The following is a 19,461-nucleotide window of genomic DNA, read 5'->3' as shown; positions in this document are numbered from 1 at the left end:
CCGGTGAGCCCCAAGGGGTCGTTGTGGCCTTGGGGCTGGGGACAACGCAGTGGGGGGGGTGCACAATGGGGTGGTTGTGCAGTGGTGGGGGGCACAATGTGCGTGTGTCCCCCGGGGGGCCCTGCCCGGCCCCGCAGCCCCTCTGCGCCCCCTCCCCAACCATCCGCATCCCCTCCGCGCACGGCCCTGCTGCCCACATCGCTTTTATTTCTCTGCAAATAATAAAAAAAATACATGGTGTGAGGGGCGGGGGGGCTGCCCCCCCCCCGGCCCAGGCTCACACACGTGGGGCTGCGCTGCCCCCCGGCAGCCCCCAGCCCCACAGATGTGTCCCTGGAGCCCTGTCGGTGCCGGCACCCCCCTTGTGCGTGGCGAGCCCCTTGGCCGCACTCCGGCTGCGGGGAGGGGGGCACGGCTCCGGCTGCTCCCCCCGGGGCTGTGTGCCCCCCCTGGGGCTGTGTGCCCCCCCTGATGCTGTGTGCCCCCTCCCCAGTGCTCAGGGGGCCGTGGGGCTCACGGCGAGGCGCAGCGCCACGGGTAGGTGGTCGGAGTGCGAGGCCAGCTGGGTGATGAAGGAGAAGCTCTCCACCTCCTGCAGGGAGAGGAGCAGATGTTGGGGGGGGGGTCCGGCGGGACCCCCCAGCCATGCCCCCCCGGCACTCACCTCACGCAGCGGCTGGTTGTCGCGGCACGGCCGGTACAGGACGTAGTCCACGCGCCGCCCCTGCCAGGCGTCACCGGCCTCGGGGTCGAGCTGCCCGCTGGACAGGATGGGGCCCGCCAGGAACTGCCGCCGGCCCCCGGGCTGAGAGAGCGTCCTGGGGGGGCACGGGGGTCAGGGGAGACCCCAGGGTCCCGCACCGAGGGGGGGTTGGGTGGGACCAGGGGGTGGGCACAAGGGGTCACAGGGGGCCTGGGGTCCTGCAATGGGGTGGGGGGCACCACAGCGCCACTAGAGCCTGCAGCCTGTCCAGCAAGACATGGGGACACGGTGGCACCGGGACATGGTGGCACTGGGACGTGGTGGCACCAGGACGTGGTGGCACCGGGACACAGTGGCACTGGGACACAGTGGCACCGGGATGTGGTGGCACCGGGACGTGGTGAACCAGGCACACGTGGCACGGACACGGTGATGCGGGGACTCCCTCACACGAGGATGTGGTGGCGCAGGGACGCGGTCACACGAGGATGTGGCCGCACGGGGACTCAGTGACAGGGACACGGCGGCATGGGGATGTGGTGACAGGGGACATGGGGGTGCAGGGGCACAGGGGGAGCCCTGTGGCTGGGATCGAGCCCCCTCCCCTGGCCAGGGCAGTTTGGGCAGGGGCGTCCCTCTTCCCTCTTCCTCCACCCCATTGTCCTGCCTGGGGACACCGGTGGCCTTCTGGGGACCCGCAGTACCCAGGGCCATCCCCCCTCCCTCTCCCCGTGTCCCCGGCTGTCACCTCTTCATGTTCTCGGGGGTGGACACGGGCTCCTCGTAGATCTTCAGGTAGTCGAGCAGGGTGCCTGTGGGATGGGGATGAGCAAGGGCCATCAGCGGGGGCTGCGCTGCCCCGTGCCACGTCCCCGGCCAGCCTGGGGCTCAGCAGAGCAGGACGGGGAGCGGGGACGCGTCCCCATGGCCCTGCCCGAGGCACCAGCGCTGGCGCACGGGGACAAAGCCGGCGGCTGGGTGGCAGTCGGGTCCTACCCATGGCCCACGGCTCGTCCTGCTTGGGCCCCACGCGGCACGGGTCCCGGTACAGCTTGAAGATCTCGTGGCTCTGGTTGGGCTCGTCACCTGCGGGGAGCAGGGGACACGTCACCGCCACCCCACCGGCCCCGACAGCCCCCAGCACCCGCAGGTGGCGTCCCGCAGCCCCCCCCCCTCCAGCCCGTGCCCCCCGTCCCCACCTCGGGAGCAGTTGTCGAAGTTGAGGTCCCCGCAGAAGACGTCGAAGGCCACGATGTCCCCGCGCTGCTGGTGGGCGTCCTGGAAGAGCTGCACCCAGTGCAGCCCCAGCGTCAGCTGCTCGCTGCGGATGGCGGCGTCGGCTGCGCGAGGACACGGCGTCACCGGCTGTCCCAGCCCCCCACGCCCCCTCCCTGAGCCCCCCCAAAAGCCCCCCACTCACGTGCGGGTGCCTGCAGGTGGGTGCAGCTGAGGTACCCCACGACGCGCTGCCCCTGCGCGCAGCTCAGCAGCACCTGGGGGGATGCGGAGCCGTCAGGGGACGCGGCGCCCACCCCTGCTCCCCTCCTGGCAGCGGGGGGAGAACCGAGGGGGGGGTGCCGGGGCCGTGGGCTGCGGTCACCTGGACGGAGAGCAGCCCCTTGGCGGACAGGGCGTCCTCGCGGGCGCCGTTGGGGTAGCAGTGGTACTGCACGGCCAGCAGCGGGTAGCGGCTGGCCAGGAAGAGCCCGCTGCCGAACAGCTTCAGCCCGCAGCCCCGCAGCCCGCGGGCCCCCACGTCGTAGACGATGTAGGGGAAGGATTTGGCCAGCTGCTGGCGCAGGCGGGCGGCGGCGCCCGCGTCGTACACCTCCTGCAGGCAGAGGAAATCCGCGTCCGCCGGGAAGCGCTCGGAGAGCTCCGCCGGGAAGTGCCGGGACGCGTCCGCCGGGAGGAGCTTGGCCACGGTGCGCTCCGCCGCGGCCCCTTCCACCTCCACCGCCACGCTGCCGTAGTGCCAAGGGCCGGCCTCGCCGCGGGGCCGCGGGATGAGGCTGTGGTGGGCGCTGGGGGGCTCGGGCACGAGCTGCTGGGCGACGTAGGCGGCGCGCTCAAGCGTCCGGCCCAGGTTGCTGAACTTGGCCAGCCCGCTGGGCAGCAGGCACAGGTTGGCGCTCACGAAGGTGAAGCCGCGGCGCTGCCGCAGGTCCCAGGACGGCGGTGCCGCGGCCGTCGTGGCGTGGTGGTGGTAGGCGAAGGGCCGGCGAGTCGCCTGCACGGGCAGCCACAGCAGCAGCCCCAGCGCCGTCAAGGGCAGCGAGAGCAGCAGCAGCGCCGCGCACGCCAGCCCCGCCAGCGCCCGCACGGTGCAGCCGCAGCAGCCGCGGCCTCGTGCCCGCTCCGCCGTGGTCGGCTGCAGGTCCAGGAGCCGGTTGAGGGCCCAGAAGCCGGGGCACAGCAGCCCCTGAGCCACCGCGTCCAGGGCCGCCAGCGGCCGGCTGGGGAAGGGGGACTCCCGCAGCACCATGGCGGGGGGCACCAGGGGGGTCTCGGGGCAGGCGGCTGCGTCCTGCTGCTCTGTCGGGGGGGGGCCGGGTCCGGCGCCGCCAGCAGGGCCTGGGGGGGGGGGAGAGAGAGGGGTCAGGGCTGCGGGGGTCAGCGGGGAAGCGGCGGCACCGGGCAGCCAGGACCGGGACCCCCCCAGGACCGGGAACCCCCAGGACCGGGAACCCCCAGGACCGGGACCCCCCCACCCTCCGATGCCCTGGGCACACACCGAGCCCCCCCCCACGACGCACCTCTATGGAACAAGACCCCCCCCACGCCGGTGCACCTCCCCCCCCGTAACAGGTACGTACCAGGACCCCCCCCCAGTGCACGGGGCACGGACCAGGACCCCCCCCTACCCCCCCCGCACCGGGTACGGACCAGGACCCCTCTCCGGCTGCACCGGGCACGGCCGGGTCCGGGACCCCCCCGCACCGCCCCGGTCCCGGCCCCGGCCCCGCCGCCACCGTGGGAACTTCCCGGGGGCGGCCCCGCCCCGCCCCGCCCCCCCCCGCCCCCGGCCCGCCCCCCCCGCTCCCGGCCCGCCCCGGCCCGGCCCGCGGGACCCCCCCCGCGTCCCCGCGTGCCCCCTGCCCGACCCCGGCCCCACGCGGGACGCGGAGCCCGGCCCCACGCGGGGCTGCCCCAGCTCCGGGGGGGGCGCGTGGGGGGCTTGGCCGGGGGCGCCTGCAGGGGAACGGGGGGATGGGGGCGCACGGGGCGGCACACGGGGACGGTGGCACGGGGGGTGACACGCGTGGGGTGGCACGGGGGGTGGCACGCGTGGGGTGGCACGGGGGTGACACGGGGGGTGGCACAGGGGACAATGGCACGCAGGGTGGCTCCGGGGCTGGTGGCACACGGGACGGCACGCAGGGCAGCACCCACACGGCACGCGTGGCCCCCCCTTCATGGCCAGGGGACCCCAGCCCCAAGCCCCCCTCCCTCGCAGCCCCCCGCTGGGCTCCCCCCAGCCGTGGCGCGGTGTCCCCTGTCCCCTGCAGTGCCGGCAGTTCTGTGCCCACCGTGTCACGGCGCAGCTCCTGGCTCCGTCCCACCCAGCCGCGGTGTCCCCGGACCCCCGGGCAGAGCGAGCCTGGGCACTGCCCGCACCCCTCGAGGCTGCTCCGTGCCCCTCCTGCCCCTCACCTGCCCACCAGCCCCTCGCCGACCCCGTGCCGCCAACCCCGGGCACCCAGAGCTGAGTGGGGTGGTGGGAACGAGGCCAGGACCGGGACTGGGACTGGGACTGGGACTGGGACCGGGACCGGCCGGCCTGGCCCGACCAGTTCCCCGGCACCGCCGTGCCCCGTGGCTGCGCTCCCGGACGGGAAGCGGCCCCAGTCCCGTGCCCACATCCTCCTGCCCACCTCGCCTGGGGATGGTGACTCCTGCCTGACTCCACAGCCCCACGCTGTGAGACAGCCCCTCCGTCCGTCCGTCCGTCCGTCCATCCGTCTGTCCTGCCCTCTACCCTGGGAGTGTGCGGGGCACTTGGGGACACTGCTCCATCCCCGTCCCATCCCACAGGCAGAGCACACGGAGCCACCAGGACCACTCCGGGCAGCAGCGTCCCCAGCTCGGGGACACCTCAGTGCCTCAACCTGCTCCTCGCCAAGACCCCCATGGGGCACGCAGCCACCCTGCCTCCCATCACCCTGCCCCAATGTGTGGGGCTGGAGCGGCCCCATCCCATCCCGTGCCCTGCAGTGTGGGGGGTGCTGCGGCGTGACCCCTGCCCCACCGGCTCTGCCCGGTGCCGTGGGCGTGAGGACAGGCAGAGGCATGGGCAGGGGCTGACTCAGCCCAGGTCCTGCCTGTCCTGGCGCTTCCCGGACACGGCGCTCGCTCGGGGCAGCCCTGACTCCCACAGGGAAGTTAATTTGCGGTAATGAGCACGTGAGTGTGAGCAGGACACGGCCCCTGCCCTGCTGTGCAGGAGGCGGTGTTGCCCCCCCTGCTGAGCACCGGGACCACGGTGGGGTCCCTGGGCCACGGACACGGCCGGGCCACCCAGCCCCATGAGCAGTGACCCCTGCGCCACCTCCATCCCCGGCCACGGGTCACATCCCTCGGGCACACCGTGGCTCGGCCACGCTCGGCTGCCCATGGCCAGGGCCTGCCCGGCTCTCCCTGCCCGCGGCGGGCTCGGGGCCAGCAATGCTGCAGGCACGGCCCCGTGGTGCCGGCGGCTCTGCCCCATCCACCCCCCGTTTGCCCCCAGGACCCCCTCGCGGCGCTGCCTCTGCCCCTGCGCCCGGGTCACTCCAGGCGGCGGTGGTGTTGGCGGTGCCGTGCCCTGGTGCCTGCGGCACGGCTCGGTCCCGAGCTGCCTCCCTGGCTCCCTGCCCGCGCTCCCCCCTGGGGCCACGCCACCGCCCGCGTCCCCGCGCTCACCTCCGCGCCCTGCGGGGCCGGGGGCCATCGCCATCGCCGCCGCCACCTGCCCGCGCGTGCCGCAGCGCGCCGGGAGCTCAAGAGCTCGCAAACATCCGCTCGGCGCCGGCCGCCCCGCCGATTAATGACCCGCGGCCTCGGCCGTGACCCGCTGCCGCCCGCCCCGGCCGGACGGGCGCATTCCTGCCGGGATGCGTGGCCCGGGACGCCCGGCACCGCGGCCCCTGCCCGGCACCGCGGCTCCCGCCTCCGTGCGCCGGGGCTGGCGAGGCCGAGGTGGCGGCGGTGCGGCCCCAGCTCTGCACCTTGCCCAGTGCCAACGCCCGCGGTGGTAACCCCTTGAGTCCTGGGCTGGCGGCACCGCCGGCAGCGATGGCGCCCGGCGCTGATAAGAAGGAGAGATAAGGCTGGGGGAGGGCGGGGGGGGGCCGTTTCCGTGTTGGGGACCTTGAGCGGTTCTGTCCCCATGGGCAAGGGGAGCTCCCCCCACCCCCAGTTTGTCCCCTGGGGGCAGACACAAGGTGCAGAGCAGGGCCCTGAGACCCCCCAAATCCCCCCCACCCCCCCAGCAGGCAGCATTGCCTGTCCATCTGCATGGGGAGGGAGCAACCCCCACCAATTTGTGCCCCCTCCCCCCATATCCTGGCTGCCCATCGCCCTCCTGCTGCCCCCGGGACTGGGGGGGCCACAGGTGTCCCCCCACCCCCCAGCAGCCACGGAGCCACCGCACAAGGGGGGGGGGCAGAGGGACGCAGGGCCGGGTCCCACCAACGTAGGGGAACGGCCGATTGCTGGGGGGCAGCGCTGCCCCAAGGGGTGGGAACTCCCCCACCATGACCCCCCCACCCTGCCCCCCCATCCCTGTCCCTGTCCCGGGCCCCCCATCATGGCTGACGGGGTGGGCACCGGGGGTGAGCGCCCACTGGGGCTGTGGCACCTTTTGGCACGGTGCCGGGGCTCCAGCCTGAACCTTTGGGTTGGGGACCCCATGGCCTCGCCCTACATCCCCATCCCGTCCCTGTCCCCGTCCCCATCCCCGTCTCTGTCCCTGTCCCCATCCCTGTCCCAGTCCCCATCCCCATCCCAGTCCCAATTCTGCCCTCAGCCCATCCCCATCCCAATTCCCGTCCCCTCCCCGTCCCCTCGCGGCGTCCCCCACCTCTCCGTGGGCCGTTCAGCTTCCAGCCCCCCTTCAGGTGCCGCGTTTCGGGCGGTTTGCCCCAAGCTGCTGTTGCTGCTTCCTGCGCTGCTTCCCCTTCCCGCTGTGGTCAGCGGCTCCCACGGCGACAGCGGCACCCCCGGCCGGGCTGGGGGCACGGCGAGGGCAGGGGGTCGTGGGGAGGGCCGGGGGGCACGGCGAGGGCAGGGGGCACGGCGAGGGTGGGGGGCACGGCGCGTGCTGCCCCCAGCCCCCAGGTCACCGCCAGCCGCGGCTCCGTGCGCAGCCCCTGTCCCATGGCATGGCTGGGGGGTGGGCTGGGGGGCTCCGGGGGGGGCTGTGGGGACTCCTGGGGGGCTACGCACACGCTGTGCACCCCCACATGTGCACAGGGCCCCTGGTGCCCCGGCACTGCTTTGCACGCCCAATGTCAACGTCACCGTCACCGGTGCTCCAGGGGACCTGTGGGGCTGGGGCGAGGCCGCAGGCGAGGCCGTGGGGACAGGGAACATTTTGGGGCGGGGGGGGGGCACCTTGTCCCCTCTCCCCCCAGTGCCATCGTGCCACAGGTGTCCCAGGCGCCCGTTCCCACGGGTGGCAGTGGCTGTCCCGGCTCTCACATTGCTGCCGGGGGCACCGCGCGGTGCAGAAGTGAAAGCGAAAGGACAGCGGCCTCCGGGAACGGGCTGCTCCCCCCCCCGGCACGGCCACAGCCCCGCTGCCTTCACCCTGCCTGCACCTCACCAGCACCCCACACTGTGCCCCCCAGCCCCCAGCCGACTGCCTGTGCCGTGGCACCACCGCAGGAGCCATCCAGCCCCCCCCCGAGTCACGCACATCACGGGGGGGCACCCACGTCCCCAGAGCCGGCTGCTCCGTGCGCCAGCAGTGCCCGGACACGCGTGTGCCCAGGGCCACGCACGTGGCCTTGCACGCCTTGCACACCCCCTGCTGCGTGTGCACAAAGCTGGGGGGTGTCACACGGCGGTGCCCCCCCGGGGGTGTCCGGGAGCTGAGTGCCCCCAGGCTGTGGTGGCCCCCACCAGTGGCACCAGCGGAGGGTGAGCGCACCGGCGCGGCGTTACCAGTATATAATATATCGCTGCCACAGCGGTGCCCAGCGTTTTGGGGGGGGGTCTTTACTGGCTGCGGGGGGGGGGGGGGCTCAGCTGAGGAAGAGCGGCTTCCCGTCCTCGCGCGCCAGCTCCTGCAGGCACTCCAGCAGCACCAGCGCGTCCGCCCGCAGCGCCGGCGACACCGTCTCGGACACCGCGCGCCGCAGCTGGCCGGGGCTGGGGGCGGTGCGGGCGTCGGAGCCGTCGCCCTCGGGCAGCTCCCGCAGGATGCCGAAGGTGTTGACCAGGGACTCGGCCAGTGCCGGGTGCACCTCGGGGTTGTAGCCCAGCGCCCGCAGGCGCGTCATGAGGGTGAAGTAACGGCGCGCCATGGCCGCACAGTGCTGCTCGTCGAAGGCACCCGGCGTGCCGCTGAAGATGGACTGCGGGGGGAGAGGTGGGGAGGGGTCAGCACGTGTGGGGCTGGGACACCGAGCGCCCAGGGGCTGCATGGAGAACATCCCATCCCATCCCCATCCCCATCCCCATCCCATCCCCATCCCCAATCCCCAATCCCCAATCCCCAATCCCCAATCCCCAATCCCCATCCCATCCCATCCCCATCCCATCCCCATCTCTTCCCCATCCCCATCCCCATCCCATCCCATCCCATCCCATCCCATCCCATCCCCATCCCCAATCCCAATCCCATCCCCATCCCATTCCATCCCATCCCATCCCATCCCATTCCATCCCATCCCATCCCATTCCATCCCATCCCATCCCATCCCATCCCATCCCCAATCCCAATCCCAATCCCAATCCCAATCCCAATCCCAATCCCAATCCCAAACCCAATCCCATCCCCATCCCATCCCATCCCATCCCATCCCACCCTTTCCACCCCATCCCACCCCCTCCACCCCCCCCACCCCATCCCCCCCCACCCCCATGATCTTCTCGGGGATGTTGGTGACGGTGAAGCCGTAGAGCCGGGGCCGGTCGGGGAAGATGTTGGCGAGGATGCGGCGATCCAGCTGGAAGGCGATCTCCCCCACCAGGCGCTCTGAGTGCCGGGCATCTGCAGGGGGGGGGGGTGCTCAGCGCCGCCCCCGGCTGTCCTGCCCCCACAGCCCCTCACCCCAGGACGCCCCAGGACCCCCTTCCCTGCTTCTGGGGGCTTGGGGCTGCCCACATATGGGATTTCCCCATGGAGAGGGAAATTAGGGGACTTGTAGGGTGTGATACGTTGGGTAGGAGGGGGAGCCCCCACCCGCTGATCCCACCCAGAGGTGATCCCACCCGCACAGCTGGGCCAGCTCGGTACTGGGAGCACTGGGACGGGCAGGAGCCAGGGCAGTGGGGATCCTTGGGGGGGTGCAGCGTGCTCTGACCCCTGTCCCCTGTCTGTACCTCGGTGGCTGGCGCCCTGCGGGGTCTGTGGGGTGGCGGGCGGGCGCTCGGCGGCTCTGGGCATCTTCCTCGAGGGGTCCTTGCGCCGCACGTCGGGGAGCCGCAGGTCCAGCGGCTGCTGCTGCTGCTCCGGGGGCAGCGGCTCCGGCGGCACCGGGGCCACCGGGGTCACCGGGATCGGGGTCACCGGGATCGGGGTCGCCGGGATCGGGGTCGGCGGGACTGGGGTCGCCGGGATTGGGGTCACCGGGACCGGGGTCGCCAGGATTGGGGTCACTGGGACCGGGGTCACCGGCATCGGGGTCACCGGGGGGCCGGGGCTCTGCAGGTTCTGTGCACTGGGGCTCCTCTGCTCTGGCGTCCCTGGGTCTGGGGGCTGCTCGGGGGGCTGCTGGCGCTCCGGGGGCAGGGCGAGGCTGCCCTGCAATTCGACGGGGCAGGAGTACTGCAGGAAGTTGTCCCCAATGAAAGGGTTGGCGTACATGTTCACTGGCACGGCTGCGGAGACACACACGGTGCTCTCGGTCCCTGCGGCCGCCAGCCCTGTGCCCCGTGCCCCCAGCACCTCCCGTCCCCATCCTCCAAGCGGGGGCACACCTTGAGGGGTGAGGGGACAGGGATGGGGACCCCGGGAGCTGCTGCCTCCACCCGGGGGCTGCAGGGCTGCAGGTGCTGCGGGACGCCCCCACGGGTGGGCACAGCTTGGGGGCTGCGGGGCGGGGGTGGCGCAGGGAGCCCAGTCTGGGGGTGCCCACGGGGAAGGGTCCGGCCGCGGGTCCCGCACGCGCCCCAGGCCCCGCGGTTACTCTTGTTCCTGGTGGCGACTGGGAAGAAGGCGGTGCCGATCTCCGTGCCGCCGAGGGACGGCTCAGGCATGATGCCCTGCGGCTGCAGGTTGAACCAGATGGGCGACAGCGGGACGCTTTGGTTCTGCGCCGATTCCCTGTCCCGCGCCGCGCTCGCTGCGGGAGGGGGCAGGCGTTAAGCCCCGGTCCCCCCCCCCCAGCAGCCGGCTCGCCGCGGTGCCGGCCGCCCCTGACCTGCGGTGCCGCCAGTGAGGTCTCCGGGGCCGTCGCGGGGCGTGGAGGTGAGCAGGGGCTGAATGCTGGGGTGGCCGCGCAGGATGTGCCGCAGCTGCTGGTGCTCCTTGATGAGGTTGACCACGCGAGCCAGCTCCTCGTTCTCCGCCAGCAGCGCCTGGATCTCGTGCCGCAGCTGGTCGTAGCAGGCGAAGACGGAGAGCCCGGCGCGCGAGGGGCGGATGGCGAGCAGCGGCTGCATGGCCCCCTGCCCCGGCCCCCCGCTGGCTGCGGAGGCCGGGGGGCTGCTCCCGCCGGGCATGGGAAGCCCCCGGAGGTGGTGGTCAGGCGCGGGATGATGGTGCCAGCCGCTGCCGGGGCGTCTCCATCCCGGGGCACGCGTGGTTCCGAGGGGGATGTCACAGAGGACCCACCCCGGTGCGCGCCCACCCCCCCCAGCACCATGGTGCTCGGTCCCGGCAGGCGCCCGAACAGCCCCTGCGAGGAGGGTACGGGCAGCGCCCGCGGGGCACGGGGGTGGTGGGGGTGGCGGGGGAGTGTGGGGAGGGTCGTGGCTGTGGTTTTATGGCTGTGGTTGTGGCTGTGGTTATGGCTATGGCTGTGGTTATGGCTGTGGTTATGGCTGTGGCTATGGCTGTGGTTATGGCTGTGGTTATGGCTATGGCTGTGGCTGTGGCTGTGGTTAGGGTTGTGGTTGTGGTTGTGGTTACGGCTCTAGCTACGGTTGTGGTTGTTATGGTTATGTTTTTTTTTGGCTATGGTTCTGGTTGTTGTCATGTTTATGGCTTTATGGCTACGGTTATGGTTGTGGCTATGGCTGCGGTTATGGCTGAGGTTATGGTTGTGGTTATGGCTGTGGTTATGGCTATGGCTGGGGGGAGCTACACCCGCCGCCCCGCAGCCCCCTTGTGCCGCATGGGGTGGGCAGTGTGTGGCACGCTGCGGTGGCCGCGGGTGCCGCATCGCAGCCGCGCTCGAGGCCGGCGCGGAGAGACGACCCCTCTCCATCTCCTTCCCCCCACCCCGCAGGAGGACCCCCCCGTTGCCAGCCCGCCATGAAGTGCTGCAGCCACTGCCCGGACCCAGACGCGCGGCCGCCCGCCTCCTGTGCCAGCCCCTCCTGCTGCCTCGACCCCCGGGGGGGCTGCACCGGCAGCCCCCTGCCCTGCCCCGGCCCCGCCAAGCACCCCGGCAGCCCCAGCGCATCCGCACGCTCTGCAGAGAGCCTGGGGGGCTCCGCGGGCTCTGCCGATGCCGCCTCGTCCGCCGGCAGCGCCAGCCTGAAGCCGGGCGTGGAGGAGGCGCTGGGCACCATGCTGACCGCCTCCTGCAAGCTCAGCCCGAGGCCGGCCTCGGCGCTGGGCCCCGCCATCGACCGCTCCTTCATCACCACCAGCCTGGCCGCGCAGATGCTGGAGGAGTTCCTGACGAAGCAGGTGCCGGCGGCGGCCACCGAGGTCCCCCCGGTGCGCGAGGACGTCCCCGAGGAGAGCAACCGGCAGGGCCCCGTGGCTCCCACCGCCTCCCTGGAGAAGCTGCGCCGGCACAACCGCCGCTTCCAGCGGGCCAAGGCGCGCTTCCAGGGCCACGGTGAGCTCCCGGTGCAGGCGCTGCTGCCCGGGCTGGATGGGGGCGGCGGGACAGCCCCCCGCCACGGCACCCGGCCCGAGCCGCGCCACGGGCCGCCCTGGGACAGCCACGGGTGCAGCGGGCAGGGCGGCGAGGTGCTGTGCCGCGGCCCCACCTGGCACGCCTTGCACGGCTGCTGCGGCACCGTGGAGGTGCTGAGCGGCGCCTGCCCCTGGGAGCGCGACGGCGGAGCCGCGGCGTGCCGGGAGTGCGGCTGCAGCTGGGGGCTGCCCGGGCACCTGGTGCCACCCGGCCCCGTGCCGTGGTTGTGCAGGCAGAGCGAGCTGCCCGGCGCCCCGGAGCGGTGCTACGGCGGTGCCGGGAGGCAGCGGGATGTGCACGGCTGGACCACGCGCACCGCCGCCGCCTGCACCGTGCTGGGCCCGGAGTCGCGGAGCTGCCACGGAGCTGCCACCGCCGTGCTCAGGGCGGGCAGGGTCCCGCACTGCGAGCCCCCCGCGGACAACCAGGTAGGCGTCGCGGCGCAGGGTGGGCTGCGGCCGGGCAGGATGCTCGGCGCGCGGCAGCACCAGCAGCTCTGTGCCTCCCGGCTGCAGGGCCCCCCCGGGATGCCGTGCTGCAGCCACGCAGAGCCGGGCACCAGCGCCCTGCGTGGCTGCAGCTGCCCCCCCCGCTGCAGCTGGGGCAGGAGCGTGGAGGAGCCGCGCCGGGAGCCGGACGGGGAGCGGAGCCGCCTGCGGCGCCGGGAGCCAGCGGGGACCCTGGCGCGGGGCAGGGACCCCGGGGGGGAGCCGGAGGGTCCGGTGGCCTGGGCCCCCCCGCAGCAGCGCCCGGGTGCCATGAACACGGTGCAGCTCATCGCCAAGACCTTCGAGCTGCGGGCGCAGCGCGACGCCGCACAAGCCGAGCGCGACCGGCAGCCCCCGTTCTGTCGCAGGGGGGGGATGCTGGAAAACTGCCCCCCGGAGCCCCGGGGACCCTGCTCCCCGGGGTGCTGCAGGGGGCTCCCCCGGGCCAGGGGCTCGCTGCCCCCCGAGTGCGGCCGGGTGCGGGGGGCGGCGCAGCCCTGCTGCGGCTGCAAGGCCCGGGGGGGGCCGGAGGGCGCCGGCTGCATCGAGGGTGAGCGGAGCGGACGGAGCCAGCGCTGAATAAAGGGGCCGAGGAGGCTGAGCCCGACGGCTGTGTGCTGTGGGGGACGTGGTGTGGGCGAGGGGGGGGCGCCGGTACCCTGCCTGCCAGGTGGGGACACCCCGAGACCCCCGCCCCAAACACGGCTGTGCCCACCCTCGCCCCCAGGCTGGGGGCTAAGGGTGAGGAGGGGGCTCCTCTGCCCACCTCGGGGGGGCTCGGCCTCACCCTCTGGCTCCAGGGGTCTCCAGACATGGTGACAACTGGATCCCATGCGGGGCTGGGGGCCTGGAGACCCCCCCAGGGCTGGGCGAGCCCCCAGCACTCGTGGGGAGGGGGCAGCGGCGTGGGGAGGGAGGAGCTGGGGGCCGGGGCTGCGCCCTAGGGTGCAGGTGGGGCCGGGGGGGTCAGGAAAGGACCACCGAGAGCGGAGAGGTGAACTAAACAGTTTTATTAACGGCAGAACCGGAGCCACAGAACGGGGCGAGGACGGAGCCTCTGGCCGCGCGGGGAAGGGGCTGGGGGTGCCGGGGGGGTGGGGGCCCCGCGGGGACGCTCTGGCCGCGAGCGGCGCCTGCCTGGCCCGGCGGGACCCTGCTCGCAGCCCTGCCTGAGCCGGGGGTGCAGGAGCCCCCCCCCCGGGACCTGCGTGGCCGTGGGGAGGGGCGGGGGGCGAGGGCAGAGCACGCGTGCGGGGAGGGAGGACGGAGGGGGCGAGCTCCACCGCGGGCTGGGGGAGAAAGTGCTTCCAATTTCCATTCAACGCGAGGGGGGGGGGCGCCTTATTCACAGCTGGGGGGGGAAGCGGGGGCTGAACGGGGGGCGGCGAGCCCGGCACGGGGCCCAGGCTGCCACCCGTGGGTGCCGGGCACCCTGCGCCCCCCCGGCAGCTCCCGGCCGTGGGCAGGGAGAGGTGGGGAGGGGGCAGAGAAACTCCAAGGGGAGAAGGGCCGGGGCAGGGGGGGGGGTGATGAGGACACCGAACGGAACGTGCTGGGTTTCGGGGGGCGCCGCGGGGCACGGCTACTTGCGGCTGGGGGTGGGGGGGGGGCCGCTACTCCTTGGCCCTGCCGATGATGGCCAGGATGTAGAGGAAGATGTTGATGATGTCCGTGTAGAGGTTGAGGGCGGCGAAGACGTACTCCTCGGGGCTGAGCGCCAGCTGCTTGTTGCCCAGGATCATCTGCGTGTCCACCGCCAGGAACTGCGCGAGACGGGGGAGGCGCTGGGGGTGGAGGCAGCGCCCCACAGGGGGGTCACCCCCTCGCTGACCCCCCCCCCTGCCCCGACCCGGCCCCCGGCACTTACGCAGGTGAAGAGCAGGGCCCCCAGGGAGGCGTAGATGATGTCCATGATGCGGTTCCGGATGAAGATGCAGAGGATGGAGAAGAGGATGAGCACCACCAGGCAGATGATGAGCACGCCCCGGCAGGAGGTGAAGTCGTACTTGGTCTGCGGGGCAGCGCGGGGTCAGCACAGGGGGACGGGAGGGCAGGGGGACCCCCGAATCTCCCCTGCCCTGAGCCCCCCAACCCCGGTACAGCCCCAGCCCCGCCGCCACCCCCAGCGCTCACCTGCAGGGAGAAGATGACGACCGTGAAGCAGACGACGACCGTGATGCCCACGGCCATGATGACGGCGTCAGTGTTGTAGAAGCTGGCGATCATCCCCACCATGTAGGACAGGCTGACGGTCAGGATGGACTGGGGGGGGGGCACAGACAACGCGTCAGCCGGGCCCTGCCAGCCCCCCTGCCCCTCACCCCGCTGGGAGGTGCTGCCTGCGCTGGGCTCTGCTGTTTTGGGACAGACCCCGCACCGCCCAGACCATGCTGGATGAGCCCCACTCCAGGTCGGTCCCGTCCCGCAGCGGGCAGGCTGCAGGGCCCTGCAACTTCCCGGGGTGTTGGGGAAACCTCGAGGCACCAGCGAGCTGCTCCCTGCCCCACAAGCTGCTCCGGGCCCCATGGGCTGCTCCCTGCCCCATGGGCTCCTCTCTCTGAGCCCCATGGGCTCCTCTCAGCACCATGGGATGCTCTCTCTCTACCCCATAAGCTGCTCCCTGCCCCATGAGCTCCTCTCTCTGAGCCCCACAGGCTCCTCACAGCCCCATGTGCCCCTCTCTCTCAGCCCCATAAGCTGCTCCCTGCCCCATGGGCTGCTCTCAGCCCCATAAGCTGCTCTCTCAGCCCCACAGGCTGCTCTCTCAGCCCCATAAGCTGTTCTCTCAGCCCCATAAGATGCTCTCTCAGCCCCATAAGCTGCTCTCTCAGCCCCATAAGGTGCTCTCAGCCCTATAAGGTGTTCTCTCAGCCCCACAAGCTGCTCTCACAGCCCCATAAGATGCTCTCTCGGCCCCATAAGATGCTCTCTCAGCCCCATGAGCTGCTCTCTCAGCCCCATAAGTTGCTCTCTCGGCCCCATAAGATGCTCTCTCAGCCCCATAAGCTGCTCTCTCGGCCCCATAAGATGCTCTCAGCCCTATAAGTTGTTCTCTCAGCCCCATGAGCTGCTCTTGCAGCCCCACAATCTGCTCTCACTGCCCCTTAAGATGCTCTCTCGGCCCCATAAGATGCTCTCTCAGCCCCATAAGTTGCTCTCTCGGCCCCATAAGATGCTCTCTCAGCCCCATAAGACGCTCTCTCAGCCCCACAAGCTGCTCTCACAGCCCCATAAGATGCTCTCAGCCCCATGAGCTGCTCTCTCAGCCCCATAAGGTGCTCTCAGCCCCATAAGTTGCCCTCTCGGCCCCATGAGCTGCTCTCTCAGCCCCACAAGCTGCTCTCAGCCCCCCACTTCCCGAGCCGTGGGGCCGGGCAGGCTCTCACCAGTGCCACCAGGTTCCAGGGGTGCTTGCGGCGGAAATCCCCGCAGCAGCTGAGCACGATGAGCGAGATGAAGAAGACGGCGTAGGAGATGTAGTAGGTCCAGACATTGCGCTGCACGAAGCCCTTCACGCCCTTGACGAAGGTGAACACGGCCACGAAGGCGAAGGTGACGCTGAGCTGCAGGCTGAGCACCAGGAACACCTGCGGGGACGGCACGGCTCACCACGGGGCGCCCCGGCCCCAAACCCCGGCCCCCCGCGCCCCCCGCGCCCCCCACCTTGCGGATGAAGGCCTGCCGGATGCTCTTGTCGTCCCAGTGCGCCGAGGGGAAGTCCTGGTTGTCGTAGTAGGAGGGGGGCCCGTCCTCGTGGTAGGTGCTGTGCAGAGGGGCTGCGGGGAGGGGGTGGGCGCTGAGCCGGGGGGGGGGGGGGGCGCGGGGCACGCGGTGCCGCCAGCCCCCGGGGCGGCCGCTCACCCACTCGGACGCCCGGTGCCCACGGTCCCCACGGTGCCCACGGTGCCCACGGTGCCCATGGGGCGCGGTGCGGCCACGCCGTGCCTGGCAGCGGTGGGGGAGAGCAGAGAGGTGGGGGGGGCGGGGGGGCTGAGCTCTGCTCCCACCATGGCTAGGTAAAGGGGGGTCCCTCCTCTCCTTGGGGTGCCCCCCAAACTGCTGTGTCCCCTTCCCACGGCCTGGGGGGGCTGAGCTCCTCTCCCCCCACAGTTAGCCACAGGGGGGTCCCTCCTCTCATGGGGTGCTGGGGGTCCCAGCCCTTCTGTGCCCCCCTCCCATGGCTGGGGGGGCCAATCTCTGCTCCCCCCATGGCCAGCCAAAGCGGGGTCCCTCCTGTCCTCGGGGTGCTGGGGGTCCTGGTCCTACTGTGCCCCCCTCCCACAGCCTGGGGGGGCCGAGTACACTCCCACCAAAGCAGACCAAAGGGGGGTCCCTCCTTGGGGTGCTGGGGGTGCCCCCAAACTTCTGTGCCCCCCTCCCACAGCCTAGGGGGGGGCCAATCTCTGCTCCCCCCACGTCCAACCGAAGCGGGGTCCCTCCTCTCCTTGGGGTGCCGGGGGTCCCAGCCCTGCCGCGCCCCCTCCCACAGCCCGGGTGCCACCACCCCGTGCCCACCCCGTCCCCGGGGGTCTCTCCGTGCCCCCCACTCACAGTCCTGGTCCCCGGGCACCATGGGCTGCGGCTGGGCGTACGGCGGCTGCGCGTAGGGGCCCTGCGGGTAGGGCCCGGCGGGGGGATAGGGCCCGGCGGGGTACGGGGTGGGGGGATAGGGCCCGGCGGGGGGGTACGGCCCCGAGGGGGGGTACGGCCCCGGCCCCGGCGCGAAGCCGGGCTGCCCGTAGGGCGCGGGGGCGAAGGGGGGCGGCGGGTAGGGCCCGGCGGGGTACGGGGGCTGCCCGTAGGGTGCGGGGGCCGGGGGCTGCGGGCCCGGGAAGCCGTCGGCCGTCACCAGGAAGCTCTTCTCGTGCGACATCTTCGCCCGGGGGGGGCTCGGGGCCGCCGTGCTGCTGGGGGGGACAAGGAGGAAAAGAGGGGGGGGCACGGCCCCGCTCAGCAACGGGCCCGCCGCACAAGATGGCGGCCCGGTGGCGGGGACGTTGCCATGGCGACGAGGCCCCCCCCCACACACACACACCGGTCACGGGCCCGGTCCCGGTGAGGCCGCGGCCGCCGCTGGGCCCCCCCCCGGCACGGCCCAGCCCGGGCCTGGCTCCCACCCGCGCCTGCGCCACCCCCGCAGGGCCCGGGATGGCCGCGGCTGCGGCCTGCGGCGGGGTCTGCACAGCCCCATAGAGACCAGCACGGCCCCATAGTGCCCAGCACGGCCCCATAGAGACCAGCAGGGCCCCACAGTGCGCAGCACGGCCCCATAGAGCCCCACACACAACCCCATAGTGCCCCAAAGCCCCACACACAGCCCCCCCCACGGCCCCATAGTGACCCACACAGCCTCACACGGCCCCATAGTGACCCACACAAGCCCACACAGCCCCATAGAGCCCCACACGGCCCCATAGTGACCCACACAGCCCCACATGGCCCCATAGTGCCCCACACAGCCCCATAGCACCTAACACAGCCCCATAGAGCCCCACACGGCCCCATAGTGCCCAGCATGGCCCCATAAAGCCCCACACAGTCCCATAGCATTCTACAGCCCCCCTACAGCCCCATAGTGCCCAACATGGCCCCATAGAGCCCAACACGGCCCCGTAGTGCCCCACACACAGCCCCCCACACGGCACCATAGTGGCCCCCCACAGTCCCATTAATGCCCCACAGCTCCCCACATGGCCCCATAGCACCCAATGCGGCCCCACACAGCCCCACAGCCATGCCCCATCAGCACCCCACATTGCACCCTAAAGAGCCCCACAGCACAGCCCCACACCAATGCCCTGCACCACCCCGTATGGAGGCCATAATAGCACCCAACATCACACCCCACACAGCCCCACGGCACACCCCACACAGCCCCAGGGCACAGCTCTGCCCCACAGGGCAAAGACCGAGCCCCACAGCAGGGCCGGGATGGGGGAAAACCCCACTGGGCACCGGGCAGGGGACGTGTCCCCGCTGTCCCCCACCTATGGGGCCAGATCTCCGCACCCGGGCAGGCTGCCCACAGGGGACGCGTCCCCACTGTCCCCACTGCCCCCCCCGTGGGGCTGCGTCCCCGCACCCTGGCTGGCTGCCCACGCTGCTGGGGACAGCGCTGCTGCGGGGACGAGGAACAGAAAGTGCAAGGAGGGGGGGGGACGGGGACGGTGCGGGGGTGTCACGTCACGGGGGTGGCGTGTCACGGGGGGTGGCACGTTATGGGGTGCCGTGTCATGGGGGGGGGACATGTAACGGGGGGGTGGCATGTCATGGGGGTGGCATGTTACGGGGGGGGGCATGTTATGGGGGGGGGCATGTTATGGGGCGGTAACATGTCCCGGGGGGGGTGGCATGTCACGGGGCAGACATGTCCCCGGGGGGGGTGGCATGTCCCGGGGGGGGCCACATGTCCCGGGGGGGGCCATGTCACGGGGGTGTCACGCAGCCCGGCCCCCGGCCATAAGCCGCTTTGCCCTAACGCCCGTAATTCCCCGCCGCGGCCTATTTACGGCCCGGCCGCCGCTAATCCCGGGGGCTGCGGCCGGGACCCTTGGGACCGGGGGGGGGTCCCCTTGGTGCCGGGGGGGGGGGGGGCCGGGGCTCTCCGGTGCCGCAGCGCCGGGGGGGGGCCGCGCCGCCGCAGCGCCGCCGCAGCGGGGCCGTGCGGGGCCGGGCCGGGCTCCGCGCCCCACTCCCGGGGCCGCGGACACGCGTGGGGGCCCCCCCCGTGCCCCCCGCCCGCAGCCCCGGGCTGCGCGCCCCCGCTTTTCCCGCGCGCGCCCCCGCCTTCCCGCGCGCGCCCCCGCTCACCGCGCCGTGCAGGCAGCGCCGCTCCGCTCCGCGCCGCGCCGGGAGGGGCGGGGCCTCGGCACGGAGGGGCGGGGCCTCGAGGAGGGAGGGGGCGTGGAGATGGGCGGGGCTCCGGGCGCTGCCCCGCCCACCCGCCCCCCCCCGTCCGGTTTCGGTTTCGGTTCCGCGCCCGGAGCGGTGCGGGGGGGACGGGCGGCGGGGGGGGGCGTGGGGGCACAGG

At 72.7% G+C, this 19,461-nt stretch overlaps 3 protein-coding genes across 6 annotated transcripts; 1 reads left to right on the top strand and 2 right to left on the bottom strand.

Annotated features, from left to right (window-relative positions):
• Window positions 1-216: 216 nt before the first annotated feature.
• LOC309890971 (sphingomyelin phosphodiesterase 5-like) lies at window positions 217-7,162 on the bottom strand. 3 transcript variants are annotated; one of them, XM_082785373.1, is made up of 8 exons: window positions 6,765-7,162; window positions 2,304-3,277; window positions 2,124-2,196; window positions 1,903-2,043; window positions 1,700-1,789; window positions 1,452-1,515; window positions 665-818; window positions 217-592 (listed from the first exon to the last, which is right to left on the bottom strand). In XM_082785373.1, exons 2-8 carry the CDS (start codon window positions 3,186-3,188, stop codon window positions 497-499), a joined length of 1,503 nt encoding a protein of 500 aa, XP_082641499.1. In that variant the 5' UTR covers window positions 3,189-3,277; window positions 6,765-7,162; the 3' UTR covers window positions 217-496. The 3 variants fall into 3 exon arrangements, with proteins under 3 accessions (XP_082641499.1, XP_082641498.1, XP_082641500.1); XM_082785372.1 differs by lacking the exon at window positions 6,765-7,162 and adding an exon at window positions 5,606-5,919; XM_082785374.1 differs by lacking the exon at window positions 6,765-7,162 and adding an exon at window positions 3,590-3,632.
• A 3,149-nt stretch (window positions 7,163-10,311) lies between these two features.
• LOC309890969 (uncharacterized protein) lies at window positions 10,312-13,010 on the top strand (the record flags this gene model as incomplete). Its single annotated transcript, XM_082785370.1, has 4 exons — window positions 10,312-10,319; window positions 10,424-10,760; window positions 11,302-12,371; window positions 12,459-13,010. Exons 2-4 carry the CDS (start codon window positions 10,607-10,609, stop codon window positions 13,008-13,010), a joined length of 1,776 nt encoding a protein of 591 aa, XP_082641496.1. The 5' UTR covers window positions 10,312-10,319; window positions 10,424-10,606.
• A 1,022-nt stretch (window positions 13,011-14,032) lies between these two features.
• Window positions 14,033-19,284, bottom strand: GRINA (glutamate ionotropic receptor NMDA type subunit associated protein 1). 2 transcript variants are annotated; one of them, XM_082785367.1, is made up of 7 exons: window positions 19,242-19,284; window positions 16,983-17,338; window positions 16,095-16,207; window positions 15,818-16,018; window positions 14,565-14,693; window positions 14,299-14,442; window positions 14,033-14,194 (listed from the first exon to the last, which is right to left on the bottom strand). In XM_082785367.1, the coding sequence occupies exons 2-7, from the start codon at window positions 17,302-17,304 to the stop codon at window positions 14,045-14,047; spliced, it is 1,059 nt and encodes a 352-aa protein (XP_082641493.1). In that variant the 5' UTR covers window positions 17,305-17,338; window positions 19,242-19,284; the 3' UTR covers window positions 14,033-14,044. The 2 variants fall into 2 exon arrangements, with proteins under 2 accessions (XP_082641493.1, XP_082641494.1); XM_082785368.1 differs by having other exon boundaries at window positions 16,983-17,335; window positions 19,242-19,280.
• Window positions 19,285-19,461: the final 177 nt, after the last annotated feature.

This window comes from Aythya marila (genome assembly GCF_965140915.1).
Source record: "Aythya marila genome assembly, contig: HAP1_HAP1_SCAFFOLD_740, whole genome shotgun sequence".
Lineage (NCBI taxonomy): Eukaryota > Metazoa > Chordata > Aves > Anseriformes > Anatidae > Aythya > Aythya marila.
The sequence above is the reverse complement of the archived record's forward strand: the minus strand, read 5'-3'. Positions and strand labels throughout refer to the sequence as shown.